We start from the raw sequence: 27,604 nt of genomic DNA, 5'->3' as shown, positions 1-27,604 counted from the left end.
GGGATTTGTGGAGGGGTTTCTATAAAAGATGGCTTATGATAATGATAGCAAATACATTCGTCATCGTGACGACTGCTAGTAATTTTCTCTTCGTCACTGATGGATTATGTTCGTCAATGACGAGCGTGACGAGTGCCAGCGGGAACCCCGATGATGTGTTTTCCCAGACATTTGCTCGGTCTGAACTACAGTGTCGGTGTGATGCCTCTTTGCTTCTTATTGCCGTCCACAGCAAACTGTAAGGAAGCTGTGCATTTGTAACATTATTTTCCACACCACGGCTAATCCATTGCAACTGTCCATATTATGTATTATATAATCCATATTACAAGGTGAGGCTTATGCGTGTTTTTGAGAGTAGACCTCTGGGAGCTGCAGGGATGAGTGGTCTTATATATGGAGCCACCATAATCCAAAGCAACTGATGTTTCTTTCAGGGATTTGGTCCCTGCCCAGGACTAATTTACAGAGTAGCTGGAGCTTGACCTTTTTTTTTTTTTGCAGTTTGCTGTGGTGTTTCATCACTGGTGGTGTGTATGGATGATGCTTTACTTTTTGCTTTCTGCTCGAGTTTCTGAGCTTGTTCAGTATTTATAGCACATCCGATGCATTTCGCAGATAGCTTAAGATTTCAGCTTTTATCAGTGCACTGCCATGCTACCTGTCAGATGCTGTTATCATATCAGTGTGCAGTAGAGCTTGGTTTTCAAGAACATGAGAGGTCACTCCTCAAGCTTGGAGTTGTACTGTAGCTATAATTATAGCACTTTTTTTTTTTTTGCGATGCTTTTTGACCTGCTCTTGTAAATCCCATGTCATGTAAATCTGTACACCAGGAGAAGAAAACACCTGCTGCATATGTTACATCTCCCACCAGTCTGTCCAGGTCTGAGAAAGCAGCTATGTGTGTGTGTGTTAAGGCCTGATAAGAAAAATATGCTCGACAAGATCATTCTAAGAGTTCTCCAAGATCTCCGAGATCACTCCAGAAGCTCTACATTTTTATCTGATGAGGCGCCCTGTACTTAAGGCAGTTGTGTCACTGATGTGTTAAAATAAACGGATGCCATCCTATCACTGTGTTCTTTGAAAAATGGTATTTCATCTGCCTGCTGTTCATACATCTATTTTATCCATGCTCACATATACAAAATTGGCTGTTTCGCCTATGATTCATGCAGCCACACATCCATCTAGTGAGCGAAGCAATCCATTTTCCAGATTCTGGAACATATAAGTGCTAGTATGGGGGGGGAATTGAGCAGCATTTTAGTTTCTGAGCAGACATATAATTCATATCATCTAATTCTCGTTTCTGAATGCAGCCATAGCTCGGTTTCTGTGTTTTTAAATGTTCATTCAGGGCGGCACGGTGGTGTAGTGGTTAGCGCTGTCGCCTCACAGCAAGAAGGTCCTGGGTTCGAGCCCCGGGGCCGGCGAGGGCCTTTCTGTGCGGAGTTTGCATGTTCTCCCCGTGTCCGCGTGGGTTTCCTCCGGGTGCTCCGGTTTCCCCCACAGTCCAAAGACATGCAGGTTAGGTTAACTGGTGACTCTAAATTGAGCGTAGGTGTGAATGTGAGTGTGAATGGTTGTCTGTGTCTATGTGTCAGCCCTGTGATGACCTGGCGACTTGTCCAGGGTGTACCCCGCCTTTCGCCCGTAGTCAGCTGGGATAGGCTCCAGCTTGCCTGCGACCCTGTAGAAGGATAAAGCGGCTAGAGATAATGAGATGAGATGAGATGAAAATGTTCATTCAGTTTCTAACAGCTGTTGGTACTGCTGTGGTGTGTGCTTCCGCAAAAGTCCACCGTAAATAATTTGTCATTTCTCAGTTGAATTACTTAACTTGATTTGCATTTCAGTAAAACTGAAGGGTCATTCGTTAATTTATTCTATCCACATTCACTGGATTAGAGCAGTCATATGCTCTGACTGGCTACTCTACTACTAGGATATCAGCTCATATACGGTGACTAGAGAAAAACAAACTGGTGGAGCGTGTTGCTGAACCAACCGAGGATGAAATAAAAACTCTACTCAAAAACAAAACCGCAAAAATTGGTATCAGGTATTTAAAAGAAACAGAAATAGCTAAAATAATAGTTTTTTTGTCCCCCCAATATTTCCTGTTCTACACGCCATCCCAGTCGGTGGCGGTAATGCACATTTAAATTGGTTTGCCAACCGCCAAAAAAACCCTAAAGAAAAGAAGAAGAAACCTAAAAAAAAAAGGCGGCAAAATATGGAATAAAAGTATTTGATGGTGAGAGCGTATCTTTTTTTCATTTTTAAAGAATTATTATTATAGCATTTTCCACAAATTGCTCCTGTCCTTTCGCTGGTTTGTTTACATTCTAAGCGGAAATTATTTTATCGGACGTTTTGAATAAAGTTTTTATTTATCAAATTTGCAAAAAATGGAAGTAAAAATGCTCTGTTTCTCAAAATTCAGTGAATGTGGATAGACTAAAACAGTTATTCCACTCAATCTCGTCGTACATGGCTTATAGCCAACTCAATTTCATAATTCATAACTGTTAAATAACATGCACATACCATATGTTCCATGTACATGAAGGAAAAGGGTTTTTGAGATACTGCAATTATTTCTTGCAGCAAATTCGACCATTGTCTCCTGATTCTTAGCATATTTGCTTTTCTTTGGCATTCAACCTCCTATATCCTCTTTAAGGGCAGTGATTCCTTGATGATGCTGATAGTGGACACATCAAAGCATTTATCAGATACAAGAAGACAACCTCTTTGGCAATTCCTGATAATGACAAGGACAAACCTGGATTGAGAAACAGTACACCAGCCACAAAGTATTCAATTATCAGATGTACTGTTGCTGGAAATGACAAAGATAAAGGACTTGTTCCTTAATTAGGTTGTCTGTTCATATCCTGCTGTGCTATAGTCCGTTTGTGAAGTCTTATTGTGTATTCAAGGCGTTACGTCCAAGCCTTGTTTCTCTAGTACCTTGTTTCATAGTTCAGTGTCTTCTGATCTCTCTCTTGCTATTTATGACAGTTGATTATCGTTGTTTAATGCTTTGCACACAGTGTTTGAAAACCCCGACAACATGCGTACACTTGATGCAGTCCTATCTGGGCAACTCCTATTACCAGACCACCAACATTTCAGTGCTACTGCTGTGATGAGAATGATCCACCACCCATGTGTCAGTGATTGTCCTACAGTGGTACCTTTGCATGGGCTACAATCTATAAATAGGTCGAATAAACTGATAGTGTAGTGCTTTTAACAAAGTGTATGTGACCGCCTGGTCATCAATCTCCCTGTTTCTTCCCATGTCACCCATCTGCTTGCCGACCTGCACTGACTACCTATTGCAGCTTGCATCAAATTTAAGACATTGGTGCTGGCTTGGGGGCGGCACGGTGGTGTAATGGTTAGCACTGTCGCCTCACAGCAAGAAGCTCCTGGGTTCGAGCCCAGCGGCCGGCGAGGGCCTTTCTGTGTGGAGTTTGCATGTTCTCCCCATGTTCACGTGGGTTTCCTTCGGGTGCTCCGGTTTCCCCCACTGTCCAAAGGCATGCAGGTTAGGCTAATTGGTGGCTCTAAATTGACCGTAGGTGTGAATGTGAGCGTGAATGGTTGTTTGTGTCTATGTGTCAGCCCTGTGATGACCTGGCGACTTGTCCAGGGTGTACCCTGCCTCTCGCCCATAGTCAGCTGGGATAGGCTCCAGCTTGCCTGCGACCCTGTAGGATAGGATAAGCAGCTACAGATAATGGATGGATGGATGGATGGATGGATGGATGGTGCTAGCTTACTAGGCTCTCAAGGGGTTAGGGCCAGCATATCTCCAGAGTCTGATCCATCCCTACATGCCAACCAGATCCCTATGCTCCACGACTACTGGTTGTCTGGCCCCTCCTCCTCTCCGCTTCTCCCCAGCCCACTCAAGACTGCTGTCTGTCCTGGTTCCCCGTTGGTGGAATGATCTGCCTATTGAGGTCAGAACTGCCAAACTCCCTGACCACCTTCAAGCTTGGGCTGAAGACTCACCTCTTCAGGCAGCAACGCTTCCCTGCCCACTGTGTAACTAGACCAACCCAGGCTGTGTACTATCTAGCCTGGGGTTAGCCATTTTGAGTGCTCTATTTAGTTGGCTGTTTGAGTGTTTGAGTATTGGGATTTCAGCAGCATAGTACACTAGGTATTGCTGTCACTTGTTCAGTTGGCACTAGAACTTTCTTGTCTAGAAGTTTAGCACTTCATGTACCTGACTTCTGCACTTGTTGTACGTCGCTCTGGATAAGACTGTTTTGCTAAATGCAATGTGATGTGATCCATCTATTATCCATAACCACTTATCCTGTGCAGGGTCACAGGCAAGCTGGAGCCTATCCCAGCTGACTATGGGCGAGAGGTGGGGTGCACCTTGGACAAGTCACCAGATCATCGCAGGGCTGACACATAGAGACAAATAAACATTCACTCTCACACCTACGTTCAATTTAGAGCCACCAATTAGCCTAACCTGCATGTCTTTGGACTGTGGGGGAAACTGGAGCACCTGGAGGAAACCCATGCAGACACAGGGAGAACATGCAAACTCCACACTGAAAGCCCCCCATCGTCCACTGGGCTCGAACCCAGAGCCTTCTTGCTGTGAGGTGACAGTGCTAACCACTACACCGCCATGCTGCCTGATATAATCCAGAGAGGTGGAAATCTTTACCCTCCCTACAATTCAATGTGGTTTTGAATCCCACAATATAATTATCAAATGGTGTTCAGTACATCTTGGCATGTATAAATCCTATACAAGATGACTTTTTTTTTTACTGCATGACTACTTTTTACTTTGAAATCATAAAGTGTAATACAGTAGCTCCAGTGAATGAAAACCTGCATTCTTAGCAATAGCGTAGGGTCTCAAATCTTTTGCAATTGGATATAATTTGCATTACCATTTTTGCTGAAGCATGTGAAAGCTTTGCCACTTGCTTGAGGGTTCTCCGTTGAGTAGAAGACCATTTTCCACCAACTCTGGAAGGAATTATGAAGTTAATCTGATCTCGCCAAGCTTCACTGTGAAAACACACAAATTTAAATGGCTACAAACAGTCAATAATTTGATTTTTTTGGAGACTTTTCTGTTTGAGTACACCCCTGATATATAGAGCTTAGTTTTACTATCCTGCTGCATTTGGATCACAATTTGAAGATTACAGTAGCACATGATCAGCATAGAATAATGTTTAAGGAGAAACTGAGCAACTCATAATTCAAGCTCACACAATGAATCACCACTTTCAGATGGGAAAGGAGGTGATGATATGAATCAGTATGGGAGGTATACAGGAAACTAAGGCTCTTTACCACAGCTATCTGTCTTTCCAATGAACCTTTTTTCTTCAAAGTGCACCACTTTATTTCACTTTACATCAAAAGCCAAGGTGAGGTGAATCTGTGACTCAAGGCTTCCCTCTGCGACTCTCCTCTCTTTGTGGACCTGACACCTTACCTTCACGTCCCTGAATAAGTAATCATGGCCACCATAGTGTAGTCTTCACTCATGTGTCAGTGCAGTTGACCTTCTCTCTTATTCTGCTCTCCCTGCTTTCTGTGTCAGTTCATATTGTTTTAACGTTCCTGCTGACACATAAAGGTTTAGAAGTTCAAATAAAATACAATACTGACCATACATGGTTGAGCATCAGATAGTCACCATTGTCAGAGCCAAAGGAACTGTCAGGGAGAAAATATCAAGGTATGCAAGGTCATTTATCATCAGTGGATTTCTTTTGGATGCAATTTGAGGTTTGCTATTAAACTGTATGTTTCATCTGTTCCACAGAACTCTCTTTCCGATTATCCTGACTTTCACAGTTAATAGAGTTGCCCTAATGAGACTCGTAATTCTGATACCACTGATTCGATCCAGCCATACATATATCCATTATCTATACCACTTATCTGTCAGGGTTGTGGGGGAAGCTGGAACCAATCCCAGATGACTTAGGGCAAGAGGTGGTGTACACCCTGGGTAGGTTGACAGTCTATTGCAGGGTAAACACAGACACGAACAACCTAATTTAGAGTCGTCAGGTGACCTAATTCCCATGTCTTTGGACTGTGGGAGGAAACCCATGCATCCACAGAGAGAACATGAAAACTCCACAAAGAAAAGCCCCAGTCAACCATGAGGTTTGAACCTAGAACCTTCTTGCTGTGAGGCAACAGTGCTAACCACTAGGTCACCGTGTCGCCCACCCCGATTCCATCATATACAACTTTACAAAGATTTCAATACCATTTAAAAAAAATCTTTAGAATAATATCATGTGGAGTTTGAGATCCATTAGAAATCATATAATTAGTTGAATGGAGTATGTGCAGTTAACGTGTCATGTGATCTCAATCTGAATCCAGCTATTCCTGAAGGCCTCATAGTTTGTTACATTACAGGCATTTAGCAGACGCTCTTATCCAGAGCAACGTACACCATACCCAGAGCAGCCTAGGGAGCAGTTGGGGGTTCGGTGCCTTGCTTAAGCCAGTATCTCACTGGGCTGCGACAGCTTGTGAAAAATTGCGAACATCATTCATGAGAGAGTTTCAAAAGTGCCTTGAAACATTCGTGGGGCTTCTCAATTTCCTCGCATGAGTCGCTCCTTCATCGCTGAAATTTTGAACATCTCATCTCATTATCTGTAGCCGCTTTATGCTGTTCTACAGGGTCGCAGGCAAGCTGGAGCCTATCCCAGCTGACTACGGGCGAAAAGCGGGGTACACCCTGGACAAGTGGCCAGGTCATCACAGGGCTGACACATAGACACAGACAACCATTCACACTCACATTCACACCTACGGTCAATTTAGAGTCACCAGTTAACCTAACCTGCATGTCTTTGGACTGTGGGGGAAACCGGAGCACCCGGAGGAAACCCACGCGGACACGGGGAGAACATGCAAAGTCCGGACAGAAAGGCCCTCGCCGGCCACGGGGCTCGAACCCGGACCTTCTTGCTGTGAGGCGACAGCGCTAACCACTACACCACCGTGCCGCCCCTAATTTTGAACATGTTCAAAAAACTCGTGTGACAAAATTTCTCTAAAAATAGCTGCAAATGCGTCGCTGGTGTTGCAAAGCCATCGCGAACCCTTCTCAAGTCAGTTTCCGTGAAGCTTCCTCTACTTCCCTGCCCGCCGAGGGAAAGCCAGGCTGCGACAGCCCGCGACTAGTTGGTGACACAACAATTGCGGTAAAATATGCGAATATCAATTCAGTGTAATTCCAAGTAGAGCCCTGCACTCCTGCGGGAGTCCCACGGGACCCGCGGGGCCCCACGCAAAGCAGTGCGGCGCGGGACAAATTTTGAAAGCTCATTGCGGGCGCGGGCGGGAGGGGGAGTGCACAATGCGGGAGCGGGCGGGAGAGGTGATAAGCTGCAGTCCCGCTAACTAAAAACGTGTTTAAAATAAAATGTATAAATTATTAATTTATGTCTATCATATATAATTTGTGCTGGATATTTTATTTGGCATTAATAAAAACATTTTAAGATGCCTAAATTTGCGGATGTGGTCTAATCTCGCGTATGTTTCCGATTCCTTTCCGCTCTTCCGTGTTTGAAATCTCCGATCATGGCAGAAGAGCAGAGCTCCTCTAGTGAAGCTCACAGTGCTTCAGAAGTAGGGGGCGGGGCACCATCACGCTGTGTCTTTAAATTATATTAATTTCTTATAGGCCTACTTGTATTTCCTAGAATGTAAATGTGAGGAGTGACATATAAGCTATGTGCAATGTACAATATTCTTAATATCCACTGTAGATTTTGGTAGGTGTGTTGGGTATCTCTGTAAAGCCTCAGCTGCGCATGCCGCCTGGCAACGCGCACCCTCGCTATGTGCGCTAGGTGAAGGATCGGTCAGTGGAGAGCTCAGCTAAGCTCAGCATGTTTAATTCCCCAAGCCAATGACAAGAACTTTCGTGAGAAATAACGCGAACGTCTGCATCATGCAGGATTTGGGGGCGGAAGCGGGACAAAATATGGCAGGCGCGGGCGGGAGCGGGACTGAAAATCATAATTCTTTGCGGGAGCGGGACTGCACAATGCGGGAGCGGGCGGGAGCGGGACTGAAAATTCTGTCCCGTGCAGACCTCTAATTCCAAGTGAAAATGGTCGCTAATTCGCATATTTTATCGCAGTTGTTGTGTCTCCAACTAGTCTTGGGCTGTCACAACCCAGTGAGATACTACCCTTAAGGGCACTTCAGCCATTTTCAGCCATTCCTGCTGGTTGGGAATCAAACCGGGGGGGTTGGGTATACCCGGTGTCAATGGTTAAGAACAGTATACATTTTGCACTGAGTGAAAGTAGGGACTCCTGCAAGACTAAATATGACAGCATACCTAAAAGGGAGAGCCAGAAGGTAACACAGTCATGAGGGCGCCCCTGGACATAAAGCAGCCAGCCACTCCACCATCAACAAACCCGAGTGAACTTGCGAGAGTGGGGGGACGACAGCATCCATACATACCAGTTTACCAAAACACTCTATGCCTGAGGAACCTCCATATCTACTCCTTTACCTAATAAAAAACTATTAACAAAAAGCTTGACTAAAAAGATATGTTTTCAGCTGAGATTTAAACACTGAGACTGTGTCTGAGTTCCAAACACTACTTGGAAGGCTGTTCCATAACTGTGGGGCTTTGTCAGAAAAGGCTCTGCCTCCTGATGTAGCCTTCACTATATGAGGTATCAACAGATACCCTGCACCTTTTGATCTAAGTAAGCATGGCAGGTCATATGTGCTACAATAGAAGATATTTTGCACCTTCAAATGGCAGACATATGTATATCATATGGTAAGAAACGATAATTAAGTACATTTCAATTCCAGCTTGTAGTGCTATTAAACGTGAAACAAAAAATCAAGGGTCTTGAATACTTATCAAGGCACTGTCTTTAAGAAGTCTTTCTTAAATAGATAAATATGATTCTGCATTTCAGCCCTGCAATGGCCTGGCAACTTGTCCAGGGTGTACCCCGCCCCTCACCCATAGTCAGCTGGGATAGGCTCCAGCTTGCCTGTTACCCTGTACAGGATAAGCGGCTACAGATAATGGATGGATGGATGGATGGATGGCTGGATGATTCTGCATTTCTGGAAGACATTGCCATGACAAAATGGTATATCAAATAAAAGACTGGAGTCTTAACCAATTCATGCAATTCTTTTAAAAGATGTTTAACAAGAACATATCAAAGGAAGCAAATACATCCATCCATTACCGCTTATCCTGTACAGGGTTGCAGGCAAGCTGGAGCCTATCCCAGCTGACTGTAAACAAGAGGCAGAGTACACCCTGGACAAGTCGCCAGGTCATTGCAGGGCTGACACAGAGACAAACAAGCATTTATGGCCCTTTTCCACTACCCTTTTTCAGCTCACTTCAGCTTGCTTCAGCTCACTTCAGCCCGACACGGCTTGCGTTTCGACTACCAAAAAACAGCACGACTCAGCTCGCTTCAGCCCTGCTTAGCCCCTAAAACTCGCACCGTTTTGGAGTGGGGCTGAAGCGAGCCAAACCGAGCCGAGTGAGGTTGGGGGCGTGAGCAGACACTCCCCTGTGCACTGATTGGTGAGGAGGAGTGTCCTCACACGCCCACACAAGCCCCGCGAGCACGCTGGGATCTGTAAACACCGTAAACCCGGAAGAAGAAGAATTCCGAATTACGAGAATTATGAAGCCTTATGCGCCTCGCCTCATCTATACGCTCTTGCCAGTATCTGTTGGCGTTGTCGGTGACAACAAGCCACAGCACCAAGACCAGCAACACTAACGACTCCATGTCCTCCATGTTTATTGTTTACTATCCGGGTCGTGAGACTACCGCTTAAAAGCTCACTGATGTCACTGTTTGCGCTGCTTAACGACATCACGTGACGTCCACCCACTTTCGCTAACTCCACCCAATGTGTCCACCCACTTCCAGCCAGCACGGTTCAGCGCGGTTGTAGTCGAAATGCAACTCCAACAGCCCCGCTCAGCTCGACTCAGCACGGCACGGCTCAGCCCGACTCAGCCGCGTTTGTAGTGGAAAAGCGGCAATAGAGTCACCAATTAACCTAACCTACAGTACATGTCTTTGGACTGTGGGGGAAACCAGAGCACCCAGAGGAAACCCACGCAGACACGGGGCGAACATGCAAACTCCACACAGAAAAGCCCCCATCCTCGAACCCAGAACTTTCTTGCTGTGAGGCAACAGTGCTAACCACTACACCATCGTGCCGTCCGAAGCAAATACATATTCTTCTCATTAATACACTCTTCAGTAAGCTGAAAAAGGCTTAAAAAGGCTTATACCATGCAAAATAGAAGCAGCAAGACTCTTTCTAAATCTATAGCTTGCTAAGCAGCGATTTCATATGCTTCTTAATGAATATACAGTAAGCATCACTTCTTGCTCTTCTTGAATACAGTTGGTTTCTCTTCTTGTCTAATATGTGCACTACCTGTCAACACTAGTACAGCAAACACAAAGGAAGACAAGCTCTTTCTGACAAGCTACTTTTATTCCTTTCCAGAGACCCTGTGCTTCTTTTGAGTTGATCATGAAGGTAGATGTTCAGCTCAGCTGCTGCTGTTGGCTCTTTCCTGTTCGGATCATTGCTGTTATGTGCATTGACAATTTCCTCACATATTCCTTGCAGTCTGATTTCCTGTGCATAATAATTGCTTCGTGCAGCAACCTGGAATTGATATGATGGCTGCAACTTCAAACACTGTATGCATCAAAGGCCATTGCATAACGATACATAACTTGATGACCTCAACCTCTGAGCAGTAAAAAAGGAATATGTGTAATTTTGTGATGTGTAATTTTAATGATAGTTCTATTTCTGGACAGGTTTGTTTTTGGAGGAAGCCAAATGAGGCCTTCAACCTACAAATGTCTGCTAGGGATCCATAATGATTTCCAGTGATTTCCATAACGGCCGACAAGTATGAGGCAATTTAATATAACTAGGTGCACATTATGCAAACACTGTCTTCTAACGATGCTTGCATATTCTGGGAAAATAATACTGTTCATACTGCTAAAATTATTTGAGTGGCTTGTTGAACACAAGGATGATGGTGTTTAACAGTATCTTTCATGGCCTCTCCAGAATGATTGCGTTCAGTAGTACCTTCCATGGCCTTCCCAATCACCAGAAGTTGTGATGTGAAAATGGGAAAGTAGTTCTGTTTCAACCCATCCTAACCATCAGGGACCATGGGGGCCACCTGGATGCCTTCTTGGAGGCTGTCTGGTGACATCCCCCGTATCTCGGACAAAATTGGCTACAGGAGGCTTGGCCTTGTTGGTCATTGCTATTGCCATCCTGACCTTCCTGCAAGTCAGCTGGTGCTGCGACACTCGACCCATGGTCATCTGAAGAGGGGCTGCCCTCCAGCCACCTTTCTAGACACACTAATGAGGGACACTGGGGCTCAGAGTCTCTTTGAACAAACATCGTGCATCAACAATCATGATGACTGGGCCACCAGGCGTACAGCTTGGCTGAGGCTGCATTAATGATGATGATGGTGATGATGATGATGCTGTTGCAACCATCAACAAAGTCACAAAGTGACCACATGATGTATTATTTCATATAAAAGTTGTATACATGTGGCCATGTGTGAATGTGAGTGTGAATGGTTGTCTGTGTCTATGTGTCAGCCCTGTGATGACCTGGCGACTTGTCCAGGGTGTACCCAGCCTTTCGCCCGTAGTCAGCTGGGATAGGCTCCAGCTTGCCTGCGACCCTGTAGAACAGGATAAAGCGGCTAGAGATAATGAGATAAGATGAGACATGTGGCCATTGATTCCTTTTTCTTTCTTTTTTTAGATTTTTTCCTCATTTTCTCCCCAGTTTGGACTTGCTAATTCCCATCCACTCTCCCCATCACACAATGACGACCATCTGGGAAAGGGCAAACACTTACTTCCTCAAAGACCTCGGCATATTTTTGAACTTCAGTTCACATCACAGGGCAGCATTGCACACTTGGAGGAAATCTCTATCTGCCCTGTTCTGCATACTTCAAGGTTTTATGCACCTTAAAGCTTCCTGTGTATGCTACATACTTGCCAACTCTACTGATTCACGTGGTAGTCTACCAATTTTTGACAGGTGAATACCGCCTTCCGATTTTTGCTCTAAAAACTACCACATTACAAAACTCAGTGATGGCATAGCTCACTCCGGTCCCATCTAGTCCAGAAGGAATGATCTAAAGTGGGCCACCTTGCACAATAAATGTTGCAAGCTCTGTACACTATATACAAGCTATATACACCCTAGGAATACCAATCTATTTGCGAGAAAGAATCCAAAACGGCGAGGAATTGACCGAGAAGAAGCAATTTTTGTTGAACTGCTCATTAAGTCTTAATTAGTCCATAACTTCATTAATAATTGTAATTAAGCAAATTTGGGTAGAAGTTATATGCACCCTAGGTAACCCTACCTTCATGCCAGAAAGAATTTTTAAAAAATCGGTGAAAAACAGAGAAAAGAAGTGATTTTCATGAAATGTGGATGGTGCTGGACGGACGGCAGATGAGAGATGGATGACAGACATCACATGATGGCATTAGCTTATCAGCCTGTCGGCTGGATGAGCTAATAATCAGTGAACACTGTTGGATTTGCTCTTCTGACCTCGCTTCAGCTATTTTCAGCACGGGGATACAAGTATATAGTGTCAAATAGTCATATTAAGTGAAATGAAACGAAATGAAAGCCAATGAGATCACGTGCTACAACAAATCACACCAGTATTTGCAAAAACTAAACACGCACTGGTGATTGCAATGAAAACTCTGAAGAAAAAAAGGTTCACTATGGCAGCAACTTGGTCATCAGATCATCCAGCATCAAAGCATCGAGGCAAGGCGAGAAGCAGCATTTTGTGAAGGACGTCGGTCTGATTTCTCGATCAAATTTCTTCAAATATGGCATTCAGAATGCAGGAGAATGCACCATTTTACTCCTCCCCCCCAGCTTTTCATTCTCTGGGGGTTGGGAAGTATGATGCTACAGCTTGGGACTAGATTCTCTATTTATACATTCAATCGCACAGAGCTCTTTCCCAGTTTAGATCTGTTTTTTTCGTGTGCTTTTTTGTGGCATTAGAGCTGTGTTACTTCCGCCTAGGGTGAAGTCTTGTGTATTCCCGCTATTTTATGCCCTCTGCTGTCTAAACAATGCAATTACCGCGAGGAAAAACTAAGAGATTATGCAGTCTGATAATAATTGTGATTCATTTTATATTACATAGCTTCAAATCATCATACATTTGCCTCATGATTTATCATTGCACAATATATTGTTACATGCATAACAGACACTACATTCTTTCTCAGTGTCGAGGGATTTCAGAATCCGATATAGGATCAGATAACTGGACTCATTATCACTGTGGTGATCACACAAATTGATATTACTGAACATTAGGATCCTGCTTTTCAAAGTTGTGTCTATGTTATTTATTTCAGGGTTTTTTCTAGAAAAATTTAGTATGAGGGCGCTCACCATGGCGAGGGAGCGAAGCGGGGGGGATGGTGCCGGTTGTCCCCCCCCCCGCCGTGCAAAGCCTTTGAAAAATGCTCCAATGGGAGATTCTGAGGCTATCTGAGAGGGAAATTGTAACAAATTGTCTGTCAACATTGAAAAAGAAAGAAGTAATCTTCTTCTGCCCCGGACAGTCTTTGGCTTTCTTCCGTTTCGTGCCGCGGGATGACATCTTTAAATGCCCAAGTGTCAACAAAAACAACTCGTGAACTACTTCTGTCAAAAGCTCCCGCGCCGGTGGGTGAAAGGTCATTCAGTCTCGAGAACTCTCGCTCTACAAGTCAGCTGACCTTGTATGTAACCCATGTCAAATCTCGCGAGAGCAGCCGCGACAAGTAAACAACTAAACAACATGGCGCCTCAGTCTGGAAAACGCCAATTCGGATTGTTTTTGCACCGTCTGGCGGTGTATCTACTATGATTGGAATATTTTTGGAGCAATTATAACGTATTTGATGATCAGACACATTGTCACGTGGTGTTGCTGGGATGTTTTCACGGAGTCGGTAAGGGGGCGCACGCCGAGAGTAAGAGGGCGCAGCGCCCCTGTTCCCCCGTTTAGACGAAAGCCTGTATTTGCTATTTATTTTAGAGTTAAAGCCCTTGGAATTTATTTTACAAGTTTGAGAACCCCTGCTGGAAGCATCATTGTTGCAAATATACAAATGATGCAGAAACAGAAACTGCTGAGGACAGTATGGGTTATGCGACAAGTTCTGCAGATCTTTACAAAATAAATAAATAGCACAACACAAATAAGCAGGGCCTTGTTCTGCCATGTGGCCGTTTCGTTCTCCCTGAGCCTCGATGTTGTCATCGAATATTTTTCTCTTCTTTTGTGACACGCTGCCGTTTGTGTATGTACATGCTGAGAAAAGAGCTGTCAAGTCCAGACACTTAACTGAACCGCAGGACTTGTATTATTATCTTCTCGAGTTCACTTACACACTTTCACCTTGGGGGGATTTCCCCTTGCTGGAGGAGCTGCACAGACAAAGCATGTTGTATAGTTTATTATTGGAGCCAAGCTCTCACAGGCCCAGAGCAATCACTGAAATCAGCTTAAAGCCTTCCCTGAAGTCACGAGTAAACCCGCCAGTGCTCGTCTACTAGTGTGCACCTGCAGCGCGTTTTATACAGCAGGCAATACACATTTGTACATATGTAGAATCATCTCAATAATCCATTTACTCTCATAACATTTACTTATGAATTCTGTATACTGAGTGTTTTTTTTAAACAAACATTAAAATGTGTGATAGTCATCTTCACAGATGATGTTTTTATACAACGAAATACAGTGCATCTTCATGCAATAATTGGATCTCAAGCAATAAAACTGGCTTAATCTTTCTCTCACAGAGGAGGAGCTGTAGTTACCTTCTGTGCACCATCCTGCTCTTCATTGCCGTGCTACTGGCTCTCACGGTAACAGGCACCATCCTTTTAATGAACCACTCCCAGGCACCCCCAGCTCCCGATGCGCCACCCCTCATCACTACCAATCAAGACGAAGGCAACGCCTTGGTGACGGTGGAGAGAGGCGATGGCTCCCGCATTAACATCTTCATCGAGCCCAACTGCCCCGACTACAACAGCAACTTCCTGCGACTGGAGGGGGTCCAGACGTCACTGCTGCACTCACTCACCCACCATGACACAGACCTGAAATCAGTGAAGGGACAGGAGCGAAGTCTTCTCGTCCAACTGGCTGAGGAGATAGCCAAGCTGTCGGCCCACATTAACCAGCTGAAGGCAGAGTACAGCGCGCTGAGGCAGGGCCAGAGCAGCATCAGCCAGGAGATCAGCATGCTGCAGTCTGAGCAGGCCAGGCTCGTCCAGGTGAGACTAAGAATTGATATAATGGAGGAGATGAATGAAAGCCTGAAAAAGTGCCTTCACACATTGAGCTGTTCCAGCTTAGTATTCAAGGAGAACTGAAAGCAATTATTTTTTTTTATTAACCCTCATCCTACCATGCTATTTTACACCTTAATCTTACCATGTGGGGTCCGTTTGGACCCCAATACTTTTCTTTAAAATTAAAGCTTATAAAGACAAAATCACCAGATAAGTTTTGTTCAGAACATCTTGTATTAATAACAGCAATACACTAAAGGGCCCAAGGCATAAAGAACACACTTAACCTTCATCCTACCAGCCAATTTTACATACACAAACTACCAGGCGGGGTCCGTATGGACCCCAGGAGGGAATACCTTGAAATCAATGCAGTAAGAACCAATTCAATGCAGCAAACAGACATAACTTTATTGAAGAACAAAATCCACTATGGCTGAATATCAATGATGTATTATAAATGCAATAACATTGCAATAATATTGCAATAATTAGCATACATGTAGCAAATTATAGCGCCACAAAAAAAAATTGGCATTATATACATGATTTTTGCAGCTCATGCAGCTGTAAAACATTCTGGATTACAACTTAGGTCTTTTCTTACAGAATTTAAAACAAAAAAGTAATTGTAAAATAATTTAGGGCTTTTGTTTTGCAGCCTGTGCTTATTGCAGCAGTGGGGTCCACGCGGACCCCAAGAAGGAATGCCTTGGTAGTTTCATTATGGAACATAAAAGAAATAAAAGAAGTTAACTTTCAGTGTGCTATTCAATTATAAAATGAAAGACAGATAAACTTTACTCTGGGGTCCGGTTGGACCCCAGTAACAAATTAATTATACCTTCACAATGCAAAAAGCTGATCTTCCGGTGCTTTAGTGTTTTAATTAAGACATAAATTCCGACAAATTCATAAAACGGTGAGGCAGTATGTCACATATTTTTAAAATGGCAAACAAACATATAGGTGCGGGGTCCAGATGGACCCCACTTGGTAGGATGAAGGTTAAGGATAAAGCAGCTAGAGATAATGAGATGAGATGAGATTATCAAAATTCTATTTCTCATTTTATTAAATATCGGAATGCATTTTTGATCGCTATTTTGTCGCTGCTATAGCAAGTTACGAGTGTTTGAAATATGCTCTGTAATATATCAGTCCATATGTCAAAGCAATGGCCGTAAACGAGATTCGTTGAGACCTGTGCGAGACATCGTAGAACGGAAGTAAAACGTACAGCGGAAATCAAAGCGACCAACATCTGCCAACGTTGTCAAAAGACGCGCGCGCCCTCTTTCGAATGCTGATGTAATCAAGCCGGAAGTTTTGTTTGTTTTGATAGCAATCAGGAAAGTTTGAAAAAAGTAGGCAGTAATCGTCATTTAAACTCGTTTTTGTGCAATATTTCATTTGGAAAACAGTTTTCAAAATGGCGGCACTGACACCTGGCTGACACTTCACGTTTCGAAGTCTCGGGAAGATCGTGTGGATAAGCGACGCCTACCACGGACCAAATGAACTAAATTCAACACGGCTAAAAATCGAATAGGCCGATAAGTATAATATTTAATTGCTGTTAGTTGCCCATACGAGTCACAATATAAGGTTACTAAAACCGAAAACGTAATTGAATAACAACACGTTAATTAAGAAATAAAGCAAGTTTAAAAATGACTTCAGTTCTCCTTTAAGTTACTCACCTTAAGTGGTTGCTGGATTTAGGTATCTGTTCAACTGTGCTCATTTTCTCATACATAAAAATAAAAAATGCTCAGAGACCAACGTTACATTACAGCCATTCTTATCCAGAGCGACATATAATATACCCAGAGCAGTCTGGGGAGCAGGTACCTTGCTCAAGGGCACTTCAGCCATTCCTGCTGGTCCAGGAAATCGATCTGGCAACCTTTTGGTCCCAATGCTGCTTCTCTAACCATTAGGCCATGGCTTCCCCCAGTACCATGTCATAATGTGTGACGAAAGTCATTGTACACTAATGGACAGCCAGTGCAAAATTGGATGTAATTCATAATTAAATGTGTCAATCAAAGCAAAGCAACTGCAAACTTTGCTCTGTGAAAATATCAGGTTGAGGTACTACAGCATCTTCCTACATCAGGGATCCCAGACATCCGCTATTTAGCGGAATTCCGCTATTTTCTAGCGAAAGTGTTTTTTTTTTTTTTTATATCCATTAAAAATATGTTTAAGTAAAATGACCAGCAGAATACGTTCTGATTTGGTTTGCTTGTTTAGCGATGTTTTCGTCGGCTTTGTTTGTTCTCGCTGACATTCGGGAACACTCGGAAGTTAAATTGATGTAAATACCGCGAGCAGTGTTACCAGATTGGGCGGTTCCTCACACAGTTGGGGGGTTTCAAGTGCATTTTGGCGGGTTTTGAACATATTTTGGGCTGGAAAACGTCAGGGGTATCTGGCAACACTGACCGCGAGACTGTACGCGATAGAACGAGAAAACAATATCGCCCATTTGCTAGAAAACATGTTTTAACTCCGTTCATGCTTTTGTTTCTAATGCGTTGAACTTAATTCAGAGCACTGCAGGAACATCAGAAAAGCAGAAGGAAAGATCAGAGAAACAAAAGCAGAGAAAACTGGAGGAAAGACAGAATGCACCCCAGAAAACAGCATTAAATTCCTTTGCAGTGAAACCTTTCAAAAAGAGAGGTTTAAATCAAATATCTCCAGTATTTGCTGTACATATGTATATATCTAATATTACTGAATCATTGATTTCTGCTCATATTCATGATTTTTGAAAAATTAATGTGGCTTATATTAGACTAGTTTTGACATTAACTTGAAACAAAAAATAAACAAATGAGATGAACTATGGATACTATTGTTATATTATAACAAAGTCAGTGGAATATTTAGGCAAGTATATTCTTCAAAGCTACATTTTTATCTAATTTTTATAATTTTTTTTGCCACTTATGTCATTGATTATAAAATATGGCATCAAATAGATACACATTATGGTTAAATTCTGTTGCTTTTCTATGTTAAATCTATGTAAAAAAATGTGTTCTATAGCATCTTTAAATGTTAAAATCTCAACAGCTTCAGGCAACCCCCTTGACCCCTGCTGATAGTTTCTTCTCATCTCATCTCATTATCTCTTGCCGCTTTATCCTTCTACAGGGTTGCAGGCAAGCTGGAGCCTATCCCAGCTGACTACGGGCGAAAGGCAGGGTACACCCTGGACAAGTCGCCAGGTCATCACAGGGCTGACACATAGACACAGACAACCATTCACACTCACATTCACACCTACGCTCAATTTAGAGTCACCAGTTAACCTAACCTGCATGTCTTTGGACTGTGGGGGAAACCGGAGGAAACCCACCCGGACACGGGGAGAACATGCAAACTCCGCACAGAAAGGCCCTCGCCGGCCACGGGGCTCGAACCCAGGACCTTCTTGCTGTGAGGCGACAGCGCTAACCCCTAGCCTACACCACCGTGCCGCCTGGTGATAGTTTCTTACATTCCTCTATTTTTTTCAATTACTGCTGGGATCCCTGCTACATCCATTATCCATTATCCATAACCACTTATCCTGTGCAGGGTCGCGGGCAAGCTGGAGCCTATCCCAGCTGACTATGGGCGAGAGGCGGGGTACACCCTGGACAAGTCGCCAGGTCATCGCAGCATCTTCCTGATAAAACATTTTAAACATAAATCGCAAATAAGCAGCAAACACTGCTTGGCTTGAAAACCAAATGTCTACTGAATGAAAATAAGAGTTCTTATTTTTTTCGCAGTCTGGTTTCCATCAAATCGTGTACTCTAATTGGCTCGCAAGCCGTCCGGAATCCTACGATACGGACCCTGGTTACGGACCTTTGGCGACTCGCTCATTCACAACAACAAACATAGTAGCAATTTTTGTCAACATTTATTTTCACATTTCTCAGAATAATAGCATTAATTTTACAGCATGGATAGCGATAACGACAGTGTTCACAGCGAAAGCAAGTTTTACTACCCTGATGAAGACGAAATAAAAGAAAACATTTCAGGAGAAAGCTGAAAACCTGTAACTGTTGCTAATGCCGAGCAAATCCAGCAGCTTATTGAGAATCAAAGGGTAGAAAATACAACAAAAAAGACGACCTACGGCCTCAATGTCTTTGAGAAGTTCTGTCGAAACCTAAATGAAGGTTGAAAGGTGGAAGACACACCTGGCAATGAACTAAAATGTTGCTGTGCAACTTTTTCATGTCCGCAACAAAGAAAAATGGCGATGTGTACGACCCATCCTCGCTCACGTCTTTCCATAGAAGTATCCGGCACTATCTGAATCAGTCGTGCTCGAAACTAAATATCTTCACGGACCCTGAGTTCAACAAGTCAAGAGAAGTCCTTGTGGCCTGTAAATGGCAGTTGGTCGAGGTTTTCGCGAAGGGAAACTGTCCACAAGCAGCCAGGACGTGTTTTTGACGAGCTTATAGCAGGTTTGTTCTAAATATGGTTTCCCTTTCGGGCGCTCTCATTTTCTGTTAGAATTTGGTAAAGAAAAAATATATATATATTACTTACCAGCTTAAGGTCGGTCTGTATCATGAAATACCGTGACCTCGGCCTTGAAAATACTGACCTCGGCCCAGAGGCCTCGTCAGTATTTTCAAGACCTCGGTCACGGTATTTCACAATATGGACCTCTCAGCTGGTAAATAATATATATTTACCCAGTACATGGTTCTTCCTTTCATTTAAACTAGCGTCAACTAGCTAACATTATAAAGCGCGAGCAAAGTAGAGTAATGTGCATGAACACACACACGTATCCCTGATTGATTAATATTGTAATAAGTAGGTTACTCTTTTGGGTGTCATGAAAATAAAGTTACCAATGCTTCCCAATTTTAAGTTATATTGTTTAGTAACTATGGCAAAACCACACTCACCAGCCACTTTGATAGGAACTTGTTCTTGAGCCCATGATTCCTGTTCTTGGCTGGCAGAAGTGGAACCCAATGTGGTCTTCTGCTGTTGGATGCCGAGATGCTTTTCTGCTCACCACGGTTGTAAAGAGTTGCTATGAGTTACTATAGCCTTCCTGGCAGCTCTGGCCATTTTCCTCTGCCCTCTCTTATCAACAAGGCCCACAGAACTGTCACTCACTCAATGTTTTTTGTTTCTCGCACCATTTTGTGTAAACTCTAGAGCATACCTGTCAACTTTGAGGTTTGAAAAAAAGGGATATTTCCCAGATTTTTAACTCAAAATAAGGGAAAATTTCGGAAAGTCATACCCTTCACCAAAAGTGGGTGTGTAGTTGAATGGGGGGCAATTTTCTATCTAGTATTTGTGATTTCCTGTACTCTGGTGCATGTTGGTGATAGCCAAGACCCAAACTCCATATGCTTATGGTTTATAGAGTGCATTTGTGAATAAACTATACATTTATTTTTATTTGCTTTCAGTGGTACCAGTTATTTCCCAAATTAAGGGCTAAAATACGTATCTTATGTTAAAATAAGAAAGGTCATTATATAACCAGTCAATAAATTCAATTCCATTGCAATTTATTATGGTTTTACCATAGTCATGGCCTCGGAACGATAGATAGATAGATAGATAGATAGATAGATAGATAGATAGATAGATAGATAGATAGATAGATAGATAGATAGATAGAGTAATAAAGAGATAAAGAGTAATATAAGATATTAAACCAAGAGTGATTTAAAATGGGTAAGTTTCAGATAGAAAATAAAATAGACAATGAGTGGATAAAACAGTTAATACACCAATTAGTTTACACTAGGCTATTTATGAGGTCTTTGCCAGGACATACTTAATGTAAACATGTGTAGCTTACCTTTGATTATTTGGGAGGCTTTCGTTTTCCCCATGGAAAATTTCTTTGCGATGGAAGAGTCTGGGAACATTCCAGCCACGCACTTGTTGAAATCATCAAAGAAAGAGAGGCTAATGTTTTTCTTAGCTATTAGCATCGCCATCTTCACCTCAGACCTAATCAGTGTTGCCAGATACTGCTGACGTTTTCCAGCCCAAAATATGTTCAAAACCTGCCAAAATGCACTTGAAACCGCCCAACTTGGGCGGGAAACCGCTCAATCTGGCAACACTGGACCTAATCACTTGTTCAGCCTCGCCTCCGGACGGAGTTCTGTAATTACTGATGCCTGAGAGGGCGGGGACGTGAATTCATGGCCCGACTTCCTGCTGTAAACTCCTGTCAGAGGCGCGTCATGAATTCTGGACCTACCGACTTTTTTATATTGTGAAAATACGGGATATTTTCGGGAAAATAAAAAAACGGGACGACAGCGGGAAATAAGTCAAAATAAGGGATTTCCTGGGAAAAACGGGAGGGTTGACAGGTATGCTCTAGAGACTGTTGTGTGTGAAAACCCCAGGAAATCAGCAGTTTCTGAAATACTCAAACCAGAGATCACAATTTTTCCCATTCTGATGTTTGAAGTGAACATTAACTGAAGCTTGTGATTTTAGGCATTGTGCTGCTGTCAAGGGATTGGCTGATTAGATAACTGCAGAAAACCGCAGGTGTTTTATTAGGGCGTTCCTAAGAAAATGGCTGGTGAGTGTAATACGAAAGATTGAAAGTTCTGAGACTGAGGAATGCAAGCAGTAACCTGCAGGTGCATCCTGGGAGGTTTCCGTTTTGCGTTTTATATTATTCTTTTTAAAGTGAAGTGATTGCTCAGAAGGAGTTCGGATCCCAAAGAGCCGTGGTGGGCCCTCGAGCAATGGCCTTAAAAATAAAAACACACCATACAATTCCGAGCTCATATTATTCGCGACAAGCTTCTATGACTGTCTTTTATTATTTTTATTCCATCTAGATGAAATTTGTATGTTATTTCTACCATTTGCTTCATAAAATAGTTCACTAGGAAGAGATTGAATAAGCATCATTGAATTTTATAGGCTCTAGGCTTAAAGATAAGCACACTGCGGCACACTAACAACGTCCCCATCGGGTCTCTCCCTCTCTTTTTCGTCAATAACACAGCATGCTGTTTATTTTGTTGGCAGTATTAACCGAGCATGCGTTCATTTGAAAGCAAGTATCGTACCGGTATAAGCTCAGATCCTATGTGTTTAATGCCCAGCAAACTAATTAAGGTAGAATGGTAGTTATTTTAATATAATAACGTATGATGAGTCAGTTAACTAGTGAAGTGCATTAAAGCGGACATATTATGAAAAACTCACTTTTAAGTACTTGTGTGCATACATTTGGGTATCTGGAGCCTACCAACCCACAAACTCTGAAATAAGACAACCAGTGTCTTTTTGGGCTCCTATTTCAGAAAATACGTGCTTTAGCAAGCCGTTTAGATTTGGCTCCACGTTCTATGTCACGACGGGAGCTCATTAGAATAAACCCGCCCCCTCATCTGAGTATCTCCACTCACGGCCTTTGTGAATAAGTATAACCATAGATATACATAGAAGACTAGATGCCTCACCGCGTATTCCAGAACGTCCGCACAGGGCGGCCATCTTACCACAGGCAAGCTTTTCCACAGAATTTGCGGTACACTGAGGTAAGACCATTGAGATGCTTAAATGTTTATACTCTTATCTCGCTGAAATTTTGACGTATATGCACATGGTTTGATTTCTTAAAACATTATTAATGTGGTTGTAATTCTGGGTGCTTGAACATGCTAAAATCGTACCTTTTCTCTTCAAAAACGACTTACTGCAGCTTTGTCAAAGTTGTGTTTCATGCTAGGCTAGCTCGTAGCACCAAGTAATTTTACATGGAAGGTCATGAGATAATATTTTCAATAACTGAAGTTGCACTTGCACATGGTTTTCATTTTCGGGTCGGTTAATTTAAAACAACTTACATTATGATTTCTAGAGGAAATTAAATTACTGACTGTGACGAGATGCCAGACTTCTGCGCGGCTTTCGGTTGCTCGAACCGGCGATGTCTGGAAAGTAGGGCACGCGGGATCACCTTTCACCAGTAAGATAATACGTCATTTTTTTAAGGATAATCGGTAGCGTTATTTACTTAGTGAAACAATGTCCAATACAGTTCCTGATATGAGCAGCCAGGCTAGGACAACAGTATCATACTGTATTGTTACATTTGGGTGTGAGGTTGTACTGTAAGTGAGTAAGCTGTTTATTTAACTTTAGCTTCCCCTACGGCCCTATCACATGTAAAAATATTTTCACTAAAAATTGGAAATAAATTGTATGGTTATTTGTCCTAAGGCCGCAGTTATCCATAAGTATGCAGTGTTAGGCTTCTCACAGCATAGGAATTTCAGCATGTATTTTTTTTAAAACATAAAATGATTATTCATCATTAATATCATAAATACATACTTCCGTTTTTTTTATTTTTTATATAACAAACCAAACCGTTTGAATATCGATTGAAATTTGAGGAAGTTACGGTCATCTGAAAAGTACATATCGCTACCAACACAATGTAATGGGTAAGCCAGCTGTCTGAGGTAAGATGGCCGCCATGTGCGGACGTTCGACCTCGTTGACGGGCAACGGGGACGAGGCATCCAGTCTTCTATGTATATCTATGAGTATAACCCGATTGCTGTGGGAAGAGAGGGGTGGGGTGAGCAGGGGCTCATTATCGTTTAAAGGAACAGTCACTCAAATTGGCCGTTTTGAACAGGACTGTTTAGATAAGATGAGAAGGGAGCTGTGGTGCTTTATACTTGTAGTATTTGGACCAAGGCATGTCACAGACATTTCACTAAGCCCTCAGGGAACTGAGTCAAGTTGTGGAAAAGGGGTGTAATACATCACCTTTAATATGACGCCGTAGTCTGTACAGAAGTTTCTGGTGTAGGATGTGACAGAAAGCCAGCAACATTTGAGTCTGGCAAGTGATTAAAAGGAGTGTTTATTTGAAATATTGATTTCTCTTGGGTACTTATATGATCCAGCTTTTGTTAAACGCTTGCTGAACCGAAATACTGTAGAGTTTAGTGTTTTTCCAACACATCTGATTGACTCTTCAGCTAAACAAGTACTTCCAATTTTCAAAACTTCTACCTCTAGGAGTTATTTTGGTGGTTCTACTGGGTAAGGTGATGATTTGGAGAAAACAAATATAACCTGTAATAGCGTTATTTCAGGATGAGCACTTGACACAGCCGGCAGACTGAGAGACAGATGGGACCAGCTGCCCGACCATTTAGAGCAGCATTTTATGAATTGCGCCAGTGAACTAGGAGCATGTCTTCATTAAATTTCCTCAGACAGGCAATAAACACCAGGTTCTATCAGTTATCAGTCTGGATGAACTGTCTCCCTTAAACCCTTGTGGTGTGCTTGGTTATTGTTTGTCATGTTCTCTTAGGTTAGTTTTATAATAAGCTATAGAGCCTTGTTTGAAGGACAGCTGAGCTATTTGATTTATATAAGATGTTTTTTCACCTTGGGGGAAGAAAAAAAAAGCTGTCACAGGGTGAAGCATGTCACGATTCAACACGTGAGAAAAATTCAAATAGTGTAATATTTACAGCTCTATACTGTATATGGGAGTCTTAATACCATGCTATGCACCGCACCCTATTCAAGCTTCTAGTATGGCTCAACTTGACCCATCATCCATCCAGGGACAAGGATAGCATGCTTCAAAGCCCTTCAGTCTAATGGCACCCAAGTGGTGGAATGGCCTTCCCCTGGATGTCCAAACAGCTGAGTCAGTTTTTTCATAATAATGGTCAAAATGAACCATAGGTGTTAAAGAAGGTAACTGGACTTACTTGCTTGAAATCCTTGAAGACGTTTCACCTCTCATCTGAAAGGCTTCTTCAGTTCTGTCTGACTAGTGGGGAGTTTCAGGTATTTATCCTCTAGTGGACCAAAAGCAACCCTAAGGAGAGTCGTTGCGGTCATATGAGCCGTTGACCCTCTCAGTCATCCTGTAGGTGTTAGGGTCACTGGAGGCTGGGTGTGAACGGTGTTAGCAGCCTAGAGGGGCGTTAGGGTGATCTGTGGATCATTGGCTCTCTCTGCCATCATGTGAGTCACTGAGGTCAGCTGAGTCTTGGTGTGGATGTGTATTCAATGACTCTCCTTAGGTTTGCTTTTGGTCCACTAGAGGATAAATACATGGAACACCGCGCTAGTCAGACAAAACTGAGAAATATCTTTAAGGATTTGAAGCAAGTCCAGTTGCCTTCTTTAACACCTACGGTTTACGATGACCTGGATGACTGAGAACCTTCACAGGCAATGGTCAAAATGCATTTCTGTCTATTTGCATCTACTCAGTATTATTTTTACCCAGTCAAGTTCCTTAATCCAGTGATCCTCATCCCTTTTGATTTTGGCTCGTCTCCCTCCCTCTTCAAGGTCAAGTTCAAAGTCCCTTTCCATGCCAGGATCTGATCTTCCCAGACAGGCTCCTGTCCCAGTACTAACCAGGCCCTTGAGGCACATTGGGTGGTGCCGATCTCCTTTTCTATAGCCCTCAGCCTCTCACATATTACATAGCTGGGGCTACAGTGGCAGGCTGGTCCTCTAGTAACCACAAGAGTTTGACTCCCTACTCGCATCTGCATTGTGGCATGCCTTGCCAGATGGCAGTAGATACCATTTTGATAACAGTCTTTGGTATGACCCGACCGCAAGTCGAACTCGTGATCTCACGGTCGAGAGGCGGACACACTAACCACTAGACCAGCTCGCGGTTCCCTCCCTCTTAACTCCCCCTAAATCAAACTACCCCAACCTACATTTCTGGAGTGTGCACATATACCGGGTCATTACAGTAACCACTAAGCACTCGCCAAATGCACCGAGTGCTATCTAATCCACTACTGTTGTACAGATGTTACTTACATCTCTAGATCTGCTGCCCATCTAGCATGGTTAAAACTTTATCATACATGACAGCTGTCAAGCTCGTAGAAGAACTAAACAAAACAACAGTTTGTTTTTGGATAAGTCGACCTACACACTGTCATGCTAATCAGATTCTTTTTTTTTCTGTGCACACCTTTTCAAACAGTCACACTCTTGTTTCAGCCCATAACAACAACAACATGATAAATCCCGACAATATAATAGATTTTATGGAAAAGTCATTATCAAAATTAAGTTGAGGAGATTCAGTCTTTTTCTTTCATTTGGATTTTGTCACATGCACATGATTAAGAAAATTTTTTAATTTTTTCTACCAGTTTTAATGGTCAGTTCATACCACGATGCCATGAAATGATAATATTTTTTGACTGGGTTATCATACTGTGAACATTTCAAACCATAACATTTCAAACCCGAGTGAGAACAAAAATAACATAATATTCCATGGTCTTAAATGTACAAACTATTCAAGAAGACCAAAAGACTGCAAACTCAACCTCAGCCTTCTCTCTCCTCATACTTTTGTCACCAGCCATTAAAACATTGGATCTCCAGATCCTTATATCCAGTGTTGCTAGCTTTGGCTTCGGAAGCTACACTTTGACTTTTTGTTTTTGCATCAAACTGATAAAATTGATCCTTCTCCGTAGCCTGTTGAAGATTCTTTTCATCAGTTCACAGCCTTACACCGGGGGTTCATCAGGGTTCAGTTATTGGTCCACTCTTGTTGTTCATATACAGTACAGTTAGGTCCATATATATTTGGACACTGACACAAATTTTGTTTTTTTTTTACCTATTTACTGAAACATATTCAAGTTATAATTATATAATGAACATGGACATAAAGTCCAGACTTTCAGCTTTCATTTGAGGGTATCCACATTAAAATTGGATGAAGGGTTTAGGAGTTTCAGCTCCTTAACATGCGCCGCCCTGTTTTTAAAGGGACCAAAAGTAATTGGACAATTGACTCAAAGGCTATTTCATGGGCAGGTGTGGGCAATTCCTTCGTTATGTCATTCTCAATTAAGCAGATAAAAGGCCTGGAGTTGATTTGAGGTGTGGTGCTTGCATTTGGAAGATTTTGCTGTGAAGAAAACATGTGGTCAAAGGAGCTCTCCATGCAGGTGAAACAAGCCATCCTTAAGCTGAGAAAACAGAAAAAACCCATCCGAGAAATTGCTACAATATTAGGAGTGGCAAAATCTACAGTTTGGTACATCCTGAGAAAGAAAGAAAG

General features: G+C 42.7%; 1 protein-coding gene across 1 annotated transcript in view; it reads left to right on the top strand.

Moving 5' to 3' along the window:
- LOC132893330 (fibrinogen C domain-containing protein 1-like) overlaps nt 1–27,604 on the top strand; it is a 255,687-nt gene that overhangs the window by 48,908 nt on the left and 179,175 nt on the right. Inside the window, exon 2 of the mRNA XM_060932353.1 lies at nt 14,980–15,459. Within this exon, the coding sequence (XP_060788336.1) occupies nt 14,980–15,459 (480 nt within the window). The remainder of the gene's footprint in view (nt 1–14,979; nt 15,460–27,604) is intronic.

Source organism: Neoarius graeffei, chromosome 10 (assembly GCF_027579695.1).
Source record: "Neoarius graeffei isolate fNeoGra1 chromosome 10, fNeoGra1.pri, whole genome shotgun sequence".
Taxonomy (NCBI): domain Eukaryota; kingdom Metazoa; phylum Chordata; class Actinopteri; order Siluriformes; family Ariidae; genus Neoarius; species Neoarius graeffei.
Note: the sequence above shows the minus strand (reverse complement) of the source record. Positions and strands in the feature narration are given on the sequence as shown.